Source organism: Chlamydotis macqueenii, chromosome 23, assembly GCF_036417535.1.
Source record: "Chlamydotis macqueenii isolate bChlMac1 chromosome 23, bChlMac1.mat, whole genome shotgun sequence".
NCBI classification, from domain to species: Eukaryota; Metazoa; Chordata; class Aves; order Otidiformes; family Otididae; genus Chlamydotis; species Chlamydotis macqueenii.
Genome location: NC_141578.1, coordinates 3,237,100 through 3,250,867, shown reverse-complemented (window position 1 = coordinate 3,250,867; position 13,768 = coordinate 3,237,100). Strand labels below are relative to the sequence as shown.

Sequence of the window (13,768 nt, the reverse complement as noted above, 5' to 3'; positions counted from 1 at the left end):
TCACCCAGCTCCTGCCCCCAGCCCCTCTCTGCAAGGGGCTCTTCCCCCACCACGGTGCTGAGCTGGACCCTGGGCTGCAAACCCTCATTTTTGGGTTCTCCTTTTTTTTTCCCCCCTCACCCTCACCTTTGCAGGAAACCAAGGGCAGCCCACGGATGCCAGGGTGGAAAACTGGCCCTGGCTCCTCTCTGCCTGCAACCTGCGCCTGGCTGCCTGGAGGAAGCGGTTTATTCCTGCTTTTGCTGGAAGGGGATATTTTATTTATCTCCTCGGTGACTTTATCTGGATTTAATGCTCTATAGGTGCCACTTTTACCTGGCTTCTTCCTCCTTTCCCTTAGCCTTGTTTGTGTAACCACCGTGCCCAAATTAAATATTTACCGTTTTCTCTGTACTGGTGAGCCTCCCAGTTCCCTCCCACTGTCAGTTAAAGATTTACGAGGTGGACATCAGCGCTTCTGCAAGGCCAACAGCCCAGCCCCCCTCGTTACATTTTTTTTTTTTTAAGTGCTTTGTTATCATAGTTCAGCAGAGCGCACCATGAATTAGATCTAAACCAGCACGCAGCCACTAGCCCCGCGGTGCCTGGCTTTGTCCGTGCAAGGCTGAGCCCGACAGCGGCAGGACAAGGTCTCCAGGCTCTGGCTTTCCCTGGGATGCTGGATGTTGTGGGAGCAACTGGGGAAGAGCCCCACAGCAGGGACACGGCGATACTGGGGTGCACTGGGCAGGGCTGGGTCAGGCACCGCTCCCGCCGCAGCTCTGCTCTGAGAGACGGAGGACGGAGATCTGCCAGGCAGAGCTGGTACCCATCCTCAGGATACATTAAGAGAGGGCAGCTTGCTGCAAAATAGGCAGAAACAGGGGATTTTCTCCTCGCTCTGCTGTAATATTTATAATTAACCGACTTTTTAGATCAATATTTCATTGGGAAGGCTGCTGGGGTAATTCACACTTCGAGCATCTTCCCTCCACGCAAGTGATGCCTGGGCTATTAGGAATAATGAACTTCTCGCTAGTTACCTTTAGTGAACCAATAAATCTTTAATGCTAGCTGGAAATTTAATAATGGAAATTTAGTCGGTGACCTCAAAACTTACAGAGCAAGGTGAGGGAAGCGGACGGGGCCAAGGAACAAAGCGGCAGGCAAGAGCTCGGTGGCACCGCAGGCGAACGAAGGGCTCTGGCAGAAGGGATGCTGGAGGGATGTGGGATGCAGCGGAAGGAGCCGAAGCGCCTGCAGCCCCGCTCGGCACTGCCACGGCCACGCAACTCTTTGGCGGAAAACAGGAAAACCACAGGATTTCCAGGCGAGCTGTTGAGCTGAGGGATTGGGAGATGCCATCAGCTCCTGGGCACCACTGCGATGCACGCTGCTTTTTATTTCCACGCAGGAGAGAAAACGCTTTTACCTCCCGCTTTTTTCCCCCCACCACTCCATGCTTTTGGGGAAGAGCCCAGCGCCAGCCTCCCCCACCCCAAAGCAGCCACTTTCCCCCTCCTCATCAGCAGCCAGCCGCTGTCAGGGACCTGCATTATTTATCTGCTCAGTTACATTTCCTGGGATCTAGTGTTTAATAACTGTCACTCCAATATATCTTTTCTTAATCTCCTCAGATCTGTCGCTGTGGCAATTTTAAATATTTATCAACGCGGTTTGTGTGTTCACTGTTAAGGTTGCAGTTTTTTTGTAATTAAAGATTTACAAGACACTGCTCAAGATTTAGAAAGGATTGGCAAAGATCAAAGCTGTTTGGTACTCACACCAGAAACCACCAGCTCCCAGAGGTTTTCCACAGCACCCCGATGCACGGGCGAAGATGCAAACCCCTCCCTTTGTATTAGGTTATTTTCGCTGCTGGTTTTTGCTGGTTACCATTGCAAAGCTGCATTTTGCGGAGGTGGGAGCTTTTGCCCCCCTCCACATCTCCCCATATCTCGCTGACACAGCTGAGTCCCCGCCAGAATTTTATATCCTCAGGGCTTCATCCAGCCCCAGGCAGAGCCCCCAGCCGTGAGCCGCTCTGAGGGGGTCCCTGCTCACCCCGCAAGAGCCCCACCAGTTCCTGCCACCACAGAGCTGGGCTCTGGCTCGTTACTCCCCGTTAACTTTCATTTTTCATCAGCATGAGCCCTGCCTGGCTTTTCCCCCCCTCCCATCTCTCTTCCCGTTTAGCCACATGCAAATAAAAAAAAAAATCTATTCCTGCTCTTTCCCCACCTCACTAAGGTTTAACACGGTTCCAGGACGCCTCAGGAGCAGCGAGGGTAGCAGGGGTGCCCCACGCATCCCGCTGGGACCAGACCCGGGGGTGGGAGCAGGGTGCTCTGCCCCTTGCTCTGGAGTGGCTACAGCCTCCCACCCCCCTGTTCGCTGCAGGGTCAGGCCCCAAACACCCCAAAGTGCCACCCAGTGCACACCAGTTTCCTAATGAATTGCTGAAGCTGGCTAGCACAGGCAGACTTGGTGGCCAGCAGCGAGCACCCACCTCTCACCAGCACCCATGGTCCCCCGGCACTGCTGACGTCTCCTGCGATGCTGCTGCACATCCCCAAGTCCTCGCTCATCCGGAAACCCCCTGCGCTGTGGGACAAATTCAAGCCAGAGCCTCCTCCAGCCCAGCTGTTGGGAGAGGAGCTGGGCTCCCCAAAACGCTTCCCAGCAGAGAGGGAAGGCAAGAGCTGGGAGCAGCCCGCCTGGGCTGTGGGAGCAGCTGGTTGCAAACCAGCTCCCAGAGAGGTCAGCACTTTTCTAGCCTCAGACAGCTCCAAACTGACCTTGTGCCACCTCTCCTGCCCCGCTACTTTCCATCAGCCTGATTTTATCCTCAATTGCCCACTTGAACGCAGCTGAAGTCATTTACTCGGCCTGGCCGGGCTGCTCGAGCAGGGAGCAGGAGCTGCTTCAGCTCTGGAAGAATGGAAAAGGCGATGGGGAATAAACGAGCTGCAATAATTTCTCCTCTGTGACTCCTGCCTTCTCCTCTTCTTCCTTTTTTTTTGCTGACTTTTGGATGTTGAGGCTGGAGGAGTGCTTGTCTCCTGACCCCGGGATGTGCTTGAAAGGGGAAAAGGGACTGAAGACCGTAAGTCACCGAGCGGCTCTGTGCCTCGGTTTCCCCACTTGTAGGTCAGCGAGAAAGGAGGGGGTGGGAGAAGTGATGAAGCATTTGGGAGGAGAACTGCTTGCCACGGAGATTGACAGGTAGGTTTTCCTAAAGGCTTTGAAAGCTGCACCTGCTTCATCATAATGGCATCATGCATATGGATGGCACCGCTGACATTTCCCAGGGAGGTCGGGTGTTTTAATTTAAATCATTCTCCAGGAAGCGCTGGAGAGAGGAGGAGAGGCCTGCTTTGATTCTCTAACGAACTAATAAATATGTCGCTGTCGTGCTCATCCCGGACCCTGAAAGCCTTTGGTGCAGGCTGGTAGCCACCCCAGTAGCCGGCCCGGTGCTGGGCGCTGAGAATGGGGCGGAGGTGTAAGGGCTCTGTGAAAGAAGGACGCAGTGATGGAGCCACTCCAAAAATTGGTTTTATTAGGTGCTTAAAATAGAGCCTGGCACACGATGTTCCCAGTTGCCTGTGTCGAGAGAAGCTCGGTTGCATACGAGATCCATGATGCTGCTTGCACCGAGGAGGAGCGGCGGAGGGCAGAAGCAGCAGAAACAAGGACTTGTACTGCTATCCTCGAAGTGAAGGTGATTAAATAAAAAGAAAGGAGAAATTAAACCTGTCAAGCGACTAAGGAAGAGTGGCTTATGGGAGAGAACCCAGTGCCAGTGGGTGAGCCCTGATGGGATGGGCTGGAGGAGATGCATTTCCCAAACACCCAGATGGATGGAGGGGGAGGAGGGAGGTGACATGCCACCCCTGCTCACCTCCCTGCACCCATCAGACCCCCAGAACTCGTGGGCTCAGCCCACAGCAACCAGGAGGGGTGACTGACTCTTGGGCTTGAGGAATTTGGGAACCTCTTCACTCGAACATCTCTTTGAGAGCTGCATCCCTGCGGGGTGCTTGGAAACGGAGACTGCTGTCCCCCGCTACCAGTAAAGCGGTTCAGTGGTTCGTTACCGCTGCTGCTTAAAAAACCCCAACGTCTTGTTCCTAATTTGAGTTGCCCTGCCCTTTGGGGGGGCAGATTAAAGAGCCCTCTAACTGAGAGCAGCCTGGCTCAGACCCTCCTTTCCCCCTTCCCAAAGCATCTCTGCTTCCTGCTGCATCCTTGCCCTCCGGGCTGGGACATGAGACCCTGCGGAGTGAGGCCACCCCAGCACCCAGGGAGCTGCTCCCCCCTGAAGGGAACTTACCATGCAATTAGATTTTGCTGTGCCTGCTACCCCAAAAATAACCCTCATGTGCGCCAGCGAAGCCTTCCCAGATGCAGAGCCCAACCTCCCAGCAGAGGACGAGCTCCGTGTGCCCCATCCAGGCGTGGGCACGGGGGCCACGGCATGGTTGGCGGAGGATTTCCTCCAGCACGGTGCCCGGGATGATGCTTTAATAATAAATAACAACAGCGAGTAGTGTATGAGGCACCCACGGTGCTCTCGGCTGATGCCCTCAGAGGACGCGAGGGGACGGGAGCAGTTCACAGCAGAACTCCTGTTTTGGGGCAGGAGGGAGTGATTTTTGCCACCTCCTTCCCGTATGGGAGCACTGGGACACTTGGTGTGGGGGCACCCACTGGGAAATGAGTCCTGCAGTGGTGGGTGCCCCTCTGACTGTGATACACAGAGTAGTTTCAAAGGAAATCAACTTAATTGCACCGATCTTGCATTTTAATTGCAGACAATTCCAGCAGCAGCCGAACCGTCACCGCTCATCCCAGTGCGGCGGCGGCAGCCACGAAACCCCTGATCAGAGAGGCTTTTTCTCTACCCCTACAAAATTACAGCCTTTAAGGGGCTGGGTCCTCGCTTTGCCTGGGAGCTGGTGATGTTCCTGAGGGATGGGGACCATGGAGGGGATGGGAGATCCCCATGGGATGAGATGCTGCCCGTGCATCGCGGGGACGAGCAGGATTAAATCAGGGACGCGCTTACACCGGGGAAATTTCTCCGCAGCTATTTCCACATGTTCCAGCACCAGTTTAGCTGAACCACGGGGAATCTGTTTTGCATTTAAGTTTCCTCGCTGCACAAAAGGCCCCGAGTCTGCGAACGCTGAGGCCGCACACCCGAGCGGGGCTGGGGCTCCGCAGCCGAGTATTTAAAGCGGATCACGAGTCTAATTCAGCAATGCATTTAAGCCTGCGCTTAACTTTCAGCGTGTGCTTAGGGCCCCCGGGAGACCTCGCTGGGTCCTCAACACATGCTGCAGGGCTTCGGTGAGCTGCGACGCTGCGCTGAACGGGGCCCGGGGAGAGCCGTTCCCCTCCGAAATAATGACCCGGCGAAGGCGCGGAAGCCGTTTCGCGCGTCTGGCTGAGCGGAGCTTATCCAGCGGGGAACCATCTCGCCTTGGCTGGGAGATGAATGAGAACTTCAAGCGGCTTTTTCACACGTCAAGGTTTTTTGGTGCCTTCAAAGCCCCGTGCGCGCAGCGACGGCGCTGGCGCAACCGGCTTTGCCGCAGGGTGCACCACGTCCTTCCGGGGTACCTGCGCCCACCAGCCCCCCCAGCTCTGCCTGGGATGGTTTTTTTTCCTTCATCTTTCCCACGGAAGGATCCTCAGGCGAGGTGCTGGGTGCACCCGTGCCCGCGGCATGGGCTGCGGGGGGCTCTCGTGGGGCCGCGTGGCTGCTGGTGACGGCACGGGTTCGAGGGGTGCGGTTCAACCGACCCCAAAGTCCGTGCCTCCAGCGAGCAGGGATTGGGTTTAAGCCCAAGCAAAAGGATGGCTTGTTCCTGTTAACCAGGGAGGGGGATGGCCAGCAGCATCGGTGGAGGAGAAGGGGTCCCCCAACCCTTACCAGTTTGGGTTTGCTGGACCCTCGGTTTGCCACAACGCGGGAGGGACGAGTGGTGCCACCCGCCGCTCCCTTTCCCTTGCGATTTTAATTGCTTATCAGAAAAAGCAGCAGCAACAGCCCAGGAGAGCGGGTTTTGCACCCCCCAGCGATGCAGAGGGTGTGCATGGGGGCTGCTGTCACACAGGGACTGTCCCACAGACCCCCCCCCCACCCCTCCTGCACCTGAAGCAAGGGGGTCCTACCATCACCCTCTCCACTGCACATCACGATACAAAGGATTTCCTTTTCTTTTTTTTTCCTTTTTTTTTTTCTTTAATACAAAAACAGAAAAGCAAGAACTTCCTCCCTTCTCCTTTTCTTCCCATTTTTCCTCTCTCATTTCCCCCCCCCCCTCTCTGTAACACTATCCACAAAAGTTTACAAAATAGCCTTCAGATTATACTTGTGGGACACAGGATCCATCGCCTTCTGGCAGAAGCCAGCCCCACAGGGATGCCCATCAAGAGATGCATCGCCATCCTAATTTCTGGTTCTTCTGCCCAAAGCCCCCTCCTGTCCCCCCTGCTTCCTTCTGGTAAGCAAACACCAAGGCAGTGGGAAGGTGCTGGGGGTGGGCTCGTGGCTGATTATCTGAGTGCTCAAAAAAAACCAAACCAAACCAAACCAAAAACAAAACAGAAAAAGAAACAAAAAAGAACATGTATCCCAGAAGGAAAGGCCTTTTTTTTTTTTTTTTTTTTTTTTTCTCTCTTTCTATGAAGGAGCTGACACTGCTGGGGTGTCCCGTGGTGCTGGGGGATATGGGGAAGGGGTGGTCTGCTATCATGTCTATGGCTCTTTGACCGCGCGGGGCACTGTCCCCTGCCAGCTCCGGCCCCTCCAAGCCCTCTTGGCCGCCCAGCCGGGTGCTTTTGGGAGCCGCGCACAGATCCAGACCACGCGCACGGATCCAGACCCTGCCAGGAGCATGAAGAGGCTCTGCAAGCCCCACGGCCAGCTCTGCTCCTCTCCATCTGCTACGCCGCTTCGACCCTTGGTCAAGTCCACGAGATCCCTTTTTTTTTTTTTTTGTTCAGTTTTTTAGTTCAGGTTGGTTTCTTTTTTGGTAAAAAATAGTTTCTCCCTCCCCACCCCAGACCACCCCACCCCACGGTCAGCCCCACCAGTGCACCAGCCTTCAGCAGTCCAGGGGGGCTGCTTGCACCTCCACGGCCAGGAGCTGCTCCCCGCGCTGCCCCTGAGCCCAGGGCTGGGCGAGGTGGGGATAGACCACGTGCACGGCCGTGGCACCCCGGAGCAGCTCCCCGGCCCTCCTGGGCTCTGCCCAGATGCCGTAACGAGCTACGAGGCTGGCGGCAAGGAGCAGGAGGCAGAAGACCAGCACCGTCAGAAGGCTCTGCCTGCCCTCCAGGAGCCGGTAGCGGTGGGCAGCCTCTTTAGTCCTGGCGTTCACGCAAGCCACCTTGGCCTGCAAGTCTACAAAGGCCACATGGAGGCAAACCCAGTACTCTGTGTCCTGGTGGAGCCGGGTGATGTTGTACGTGTGGGTCCCCATGGGGATCCGGGCCACGTTGGTCATGTCCAAGTTGGAGCCAAGCAAGAAGCTGGACCAGGTCAGGTTGGAGGAGATGGTGTTGAGATGTGGCTTCCAGGCAACCAGGATGTGGTAAGCCTGGACATCTGCCACCACCAGCTCCAGGCTGTCCTTGCTGAGCGGGAAGGAGTGGTTGACCATCACACTAACGCTCTTGGTGTCTGCCCCAAGGAGGTTGTGAGCCACGCAGGTGTACAGCCCAGCCTCCTGAGCCGAGATCCCACGAATCTCCAGCGTCCCTTCAGGGTGCACCCTGTACTGCCCATCTTCCACATAGGCAATCAACTTCACCCCCGAAGGGGTGACCCAGTAGATCTCCGGGTCTGGCTCTGCCAGAGCTCGGCAATGCAAGGAGACATTGTCACCATCCGCCACCTCTAAGCGGGAGGGGAAGCTCTTGGTGGAGATGAGAGGCAGGCACCGGTCGGTCATCTCCCGGAAGGGAACATCCCGAATGTGCCTCCTCTTGAGGTCAGGGGGCTCGGCACACAGCGTGGACTGGGGTTCAATGAAGCGGATGCGGTTTTCCGTGCTGTTGACCCAACGGATGACGCAGTCGCAGCGGATGGGGTTGCTGTGGATGCTGATCTCCTGCAGGTTGGGCAGGGACTTGACCGTCTGCTTATGCAAGGCACTTAGGGCGTTGTTGTTGAGCATGAGGGTTTCCAGTTGGGGAAGGTGGTGGAACGCGTTGGGGTGGATAAAAGACAGCTTGGGATTGTTGGTCACATCTAACTTGGTCAACTCAGGGAGGTTAATCAAGGCAAACTGGTCTATGGACACCAGCTCCTCCATGTTGTTGAGGCCCAGCTCTTTGAGGTGCAGCATGTTCGTGAAGTCGCTTTGCTTGACCCTCTGCAATGGGTTTTTGTTCAGATCCAGGAACTTGAGACCAGGAACTTGCTGCAGCGCCCGCTTCGGAACGTTCACGAGCTTGTTGTCATAGAAAGAGAGGCTCTCCAGGCTCCGCAGCCCTTCCAGCGCATAGTCCGAGATCTCCCTCAAGTTCATCCCAGCCAAAACCAAACTCCGCAGGTTTGACAGAGGCCTGAAATTCATATCCAAGATCGCATCCACCCTGTTGCCTCCGATCATAAGGATCTCCAGGCTGGGGAGCATCTGGAACCAGCGGCTGTCGACCGTCCTCAGCAGGTTGGAGTTGAGGTGGAGGCGCAGCAGGCTGCCGAGGCCGGAGAAGGCGCGGGGAGCGATCCTGCAGAGCTGGTTGTGGTTCAGGTAGAGCTCCTGCAGGTTGCCCAGCCCGGGGAAGCTGCCATCGGGCAGCTCAGAAAGCTGGTTCTCCTCTAAGTGCAGGCTGAGCAGCTGGGGCATGCTCTTCAGGCCAAAGTCCCAGACATCAGAGAAGCTGTTCTGCGACAGATCCAGCTCCGAGAGGTTTCTGAGATAGTCCAGTTCACTCTGCTCAAGCCTGGCGATATTGTTGCTTTGTAAGAGCAGGGTCTGGGTCCCCTCTGGCAGATCTTCCGGCACGGCGGAGATGAACAAATCATTGCAGTCCACGGTGGCAGCCTCCCGGTACACCGAGCGAGGGGTGTACCACGGCCTGATCTGGCAGACGCACTGTGGCGGGCATTTGACCTTCCAGGGCACGATGGGGATGGCGGTGGCGGCCACCACACAGAGAAGAAGCGAGCTGGTTTGGAAGCGTCTCATTTTTGGCTGGTGGGACCGGCTTCCTCCCAGGCAGGAAAGGCTCATGGGGCACATCCAGAGCAGGACATGGGGCGAGAGCCGGGTGGGGACAGCATCCACGGGAGAAGATGCTCCATGCGAGCCCCTGGCACCGGTTAACCCCTGCTGCCAGCTGCCCTGCCTGGTCCCCCCTGTAGAGACCACATAACACCCCTGACTAGGGCTGGTGCTTTCAGTCAGAGCTTCTCCTTTTCTTCCTGCCCAAATGATTCATTTCTGCACTCAGCTGCATCTTTTGGGTTCCTCCTCAAGGTCATTCCTGAAAGAGGCCAGACAACAAGTTCTGTTAGAGGAAACCTCAAGTACGTGGCAAACAAGCGCGGCAGAGTTTAATCTGGTTTATATCCATAGCATTAACGATTCCCTCCCAGCCCAAGAGGTTTTGAGCAGAACTAGCCCGTGGATGCTCTGCCCAGGGCCACCAGCAGCTCACGGACCTTGGGCCAGCCTTGCTCAAAGGCTTTCCCACGAGCAGAGCTGCAGCAGCAGATACTGGGAAGAGAAAGCCTCCATGGCTGCTTTCTGCCCGTTGTCCTCCCCAGCACCGAGGGCCCACAGCCAGGGGCTTCCAGCCTTATTTAGAGACCCTGAACACCTTTGTGCCCAGCTGGGCTTGTGGACGAAATGTGTCCCTGAGCACCAACCTGTTTCTTGGCAACACAGGGACCAGAGGCTCAGAGCTCAGCTTGCTTCGTGCTGGGACAGAATATCCCAGACCCACCCCACGCTTTTTATTTCTGCACCAGCCAAGCTGTAAGCACACCTACCTCTGCACAAACCTGGGCCTCAAGGCTTAAAGTAGCCAATACTGGGAGGACTGGTGTCCCAGAGGGCTGATGCTAAGCAGAAAGACAAGTTTTTGGGGAAAGAGGAGGACACCAGCAAACACAAACCTCCCCTGCACAGCAAAGCCCCTCAGCTCTTTTTAAAGCACTGGCCCAGAGCGGGGGCAATTTCCTGGGAGCAGGAGACCCTGACTGGGCTCATTGGAAACTCCTGGGGGAGCGCAGAAGCCCCTTAACCCCCTCCCTGCTGGGTGCAGCCCTGGTTTTGCCCCCTCGCCTTGCACCCTTTCTGGGGAAGAGGGCTGGGGGGTGCCTCGGTGGGATGTTGGATGGAGCCCCCCATCTCCCTGCCCCTCTTCTCGTCCAGCCGTGGGGTTCGGAGGAGCCGGAGCTGGCCACTGGTCCACCTTTGATTTTTTTATTTGCTCCAGCTCTCTCGACCCACGCTGACACGAATCAAACCAAGCCCCAAAGCTTTTCCCCGTCTTAAAAGCCTCTCACGCAGCAGGAAAAACATTAAAAGCAGCCGGAGTGGGAAAAGCAAGTTTCTCTCGGAGCAGCTCTATTTTATCCCCCCCCCTTGTTCTCCCTGTAAAGGGCTTCCAACCAAAGTTTATTCAGCATCAACTCATCTGAGCCTGGCTCTGGAATTGATCCCGCGCGCTCCCCTTCTTGCCTGCTGCGAGGGCATCGGCTTTTAAACCGGCTCCCTGAGAAACGGCGTTAAGGAAGAGGGAGGCTGTATTGATTTCTGCATCCTTCTGATGGACCCTCATCTTTCTTTTTAAGTGCACAGGCACTTCTGTGGCTGTAAATCTCCCTGGCTATAAAAATACTATAGAATCTTTTCTCCTTCAAAAAATAATAGGGAGGATTTTTTTTTTTTTTTATTTCCTTAAGGGTGTGAAGAAGAACCTTGTTTCAAACTCAGTTTTACAGAGAAGTCTCCCCAGCTCTGCTGTTGGGCGACTTCTCTACAGGGTTTGTTTCCGTAACTGGGTTTTACCATTTTTCCCAGCATGGGACGGGGTTGTAGCACTGTTTGCTGTGGAAAGTCTGGCGTACGAGATGATGCTGTAACAGTCTGGCGGTTTGTATAAGTAATAGGATCAGAGCTTGCCGAAAAACGTCATTTTTTGGAAGCTCTGGGTACTGAACTTCAGGGTTTCGAACGGCACAGAGCAAACTGAACAGGGAGGGCAGGGACAGCCCTGCTCCCCGGTGACAGCGGTGACACCCTGGGGACCTGCACCGCCAATTCCTGCGGCTCAGCCATGGGGACACAGGGAAGGAGAGGCCCGGAGCCCGCTGGTGGTCTCTTCTCCATTACCCAGCGAAGTCAGGCTCGTTATTTCTTAATGAGACACCGAAGCCGCCTGCAGGTTGCATGCAAACTCGCTTGGCCTTTTACTGCACGGCACCGGGGACGGATGGTGGGATGGAGCAGGCGGTCCCGCAGCTCCCGCTGTTATGGTTCCACCAGGGATGGATGGTGGGACGGAGCAGGCGGTCCCGCAGCTCCCGCTGTTATGGTTCCACCGGGGACGGATGGTGGGACGGAGCAGGCGGTCCCGCAGCTCCCGCTGTTATGGTTCCACCAGGGATGGATGGTGGGACGGAGCAGGCGGTCCCGCAGCTCCCGCTGTTATGGTTCCACCGGAGATGGATGGTGGGACGGAGCAGGCAGTCCCGCAGCTCCCGCTGTTATGGTTCCACCGGGGACGGATGGTGGGACGGAGCAGGCGGTCCCGCAGCTCCCGCTGTTATGGTTCCACCAGGGATGGATGGTGGGACGGAGCAGGCGGTCCCGCAGCTCCCGCTGTTATGGTTCCGCTGTTCGGGTTCGAGAGCCTCCCTGCTCCGCGGAGCTGCCTCCTCGGGCAGTGGGTGAGGGATGGGGGTCCCGAGGGAGACCCGAACCTCGAGGGACTCACGTGGTGGGGTCGATTCCCCACGGGCAATGTTGTGCTGATTGATGTGCACCCACGTACCCCAAACTCCAACCCGCCCCGTCCATCCGCCACTCCCCAGCAGCACCGAAGCACCCACCCCAAATCCCCCTGGTTTGCCCCCAGACAGACTCAGGGTGCAGAGCGAGACGGAAAAGAGGAGGGACAGAGGATTTGAGGCTGATAAATAGAGAGATGGGGCTGGAGGGGCGGCTGAGGTCGGGAGGCTGGGTGGCGTCTCCCAGGGAGCCCGGATCTCATCCCCTTTCCCAGACAGACGGATCCGCTGCCTGTGCAGGCAGTGGGAAAACGCTGCCCCAGATAACGGGAGCCTTGCTAAAACCAGGGAGAGGAAGGGGGACAGCAAAGAGCAGCGGGGATGTGGGTTGCTGGAGGGTCTGGGGGCTGACACCCCCTCCACGGCCAGGCTGGGCTCCGGCGAGGCCGCGAGTCCCATATTCCCCTCCAGCACCCACAGCCCCCGGCTGCTATTTCGGGCTCTTCCTCGGCGTGGGCTGTGGCACGGCGAGAGTGACAGCAGGGAGCCGGGTAACGTTTCTGCTCGGAGTTTATTTTTTTCCAAAAATGTAGAGCCAGGGGGCTGAAACACTTGCTGCAATGCCCCAGCACACCGGGAAATGGAAAATACGCTCAGTTTCCCATTTTTCCCCCGCAGGACCCAAGCCCAGTCCCCACACTGGGGATGCCGCTTGTCTCTTCCATAGTTTCCCAGTGTTTACCCAATTCCTTCCTCTCCCTAAGGAATTTCTGTGACTCCTGCCTTCCAGGCTGGGTTTCTCCCAGGTACAAAAGTCCATCTCCCCTTCCCCGCAGCTCGCTGCAAAGCGCGATGGCAAAGAAGCCGGAGCCCCGCTGTGCCTTTGGTAAGGATTTTATCCAGACGCAGTCCCCGAGGACATGGCACACAAAGTGCCAGGGCCAGGCAGGGCACTGCCCCAAATGGCACCAGCCTGAATTTGCCACAAGCCCACGACATTTTCTGCGGTGTCACCTGCTGATGGGGGGCTCAGGGAATCTGTTCCCATCCCAGCCGGGTGTGCCTGGGGATGGAGAGGGGGATGCAGCAGAGAAATAGGGAAGGAGAAGGAATAAGGGGGAATGGAGGGAGATAAAGAGGGACTCGAGGTGAAAAGAAGAAGGAAAGGGACAACGAGACCGTTGGAGAATGAGGCCGGGAGAGGATGCAGAGCACCAGGGAGAGGGGAGCGTGGCTGCATGAACAGGCGGCAGAAACGCAGCGAGGAAAAGGAGAAAAAAAAAAAAGGAAAGCAATGAGAATGAGAATTGATGAGGCACAGAGAAGGGAAGAGTCTTTTCATCAGCAAGTTTGCTGGATGAAGCCAGGAGATAAATCACCGCGTGGAAGGAGCCTTGGTCTCGGTGCTTGCACCGGCTGCCTCTCTCCCTCTGTCATCTGTGTAACAGCCCGGCTTCGGGAGACGGACGGCTGCAGCCGAGCCCCGGGCTCTCCGCTCCTTCCCTCTCCCTCAATGCTTCCCCCTCCCTCAATGCTTCCCCCAGCACGGGCGATGGCCAGACCCTGCACCCCGAGGGGGACAGGCTCGGCCCACGGCTCCTCTCTGCAGGCAACAGCTCACCCGCAGCCACGTCCCCAAAAGGGGTGACAGCCGTCCCAGCCATGTCGCATCGCCCACCAAGCCCTCGTCTTTTCTGGGTGACGGCTTTAAGCAAGCAGCGCACACAGCAGCCCGCGACGCGGCCATCGCTCTTGAAGGTTTCCAGCGTCGCCGCTCTTCGGCAGCTCCCGAGCCTTCACGTCCCCGTC

The 13,768-nt window shown here is 56.8% G+C and overlaps 1 protein-coding gene across 1 annotated transcript in view; it reads right to left on the bottom strand.

Moving 5' to 3' along the window:
• Nucleotides 1–6,294: 6,294 nt before the first annotated feature.
• LRRN2 (leucine rich repeat neuronal 2) overlaps nt 6,295–13,768 on the bottom strand; it is a 29,720-nt gene continuing 22,246 nt past the window's right edge. Inside the window, exon 2 of the mRNA XM_086765587.1 lies at nt 6,295–9,486. Within this exon, the coding sequence (XP_086621713.1) occupies nt 7,098–9,242 (2,145 nt within the window). The 5' untranslated portion in view covers nt 9,243–9,486 and the 3' untranslated portion in view covers nt 6,295–7,097. The remainder of the gene's footprint in view (nt 9,487–13,768) is intronic.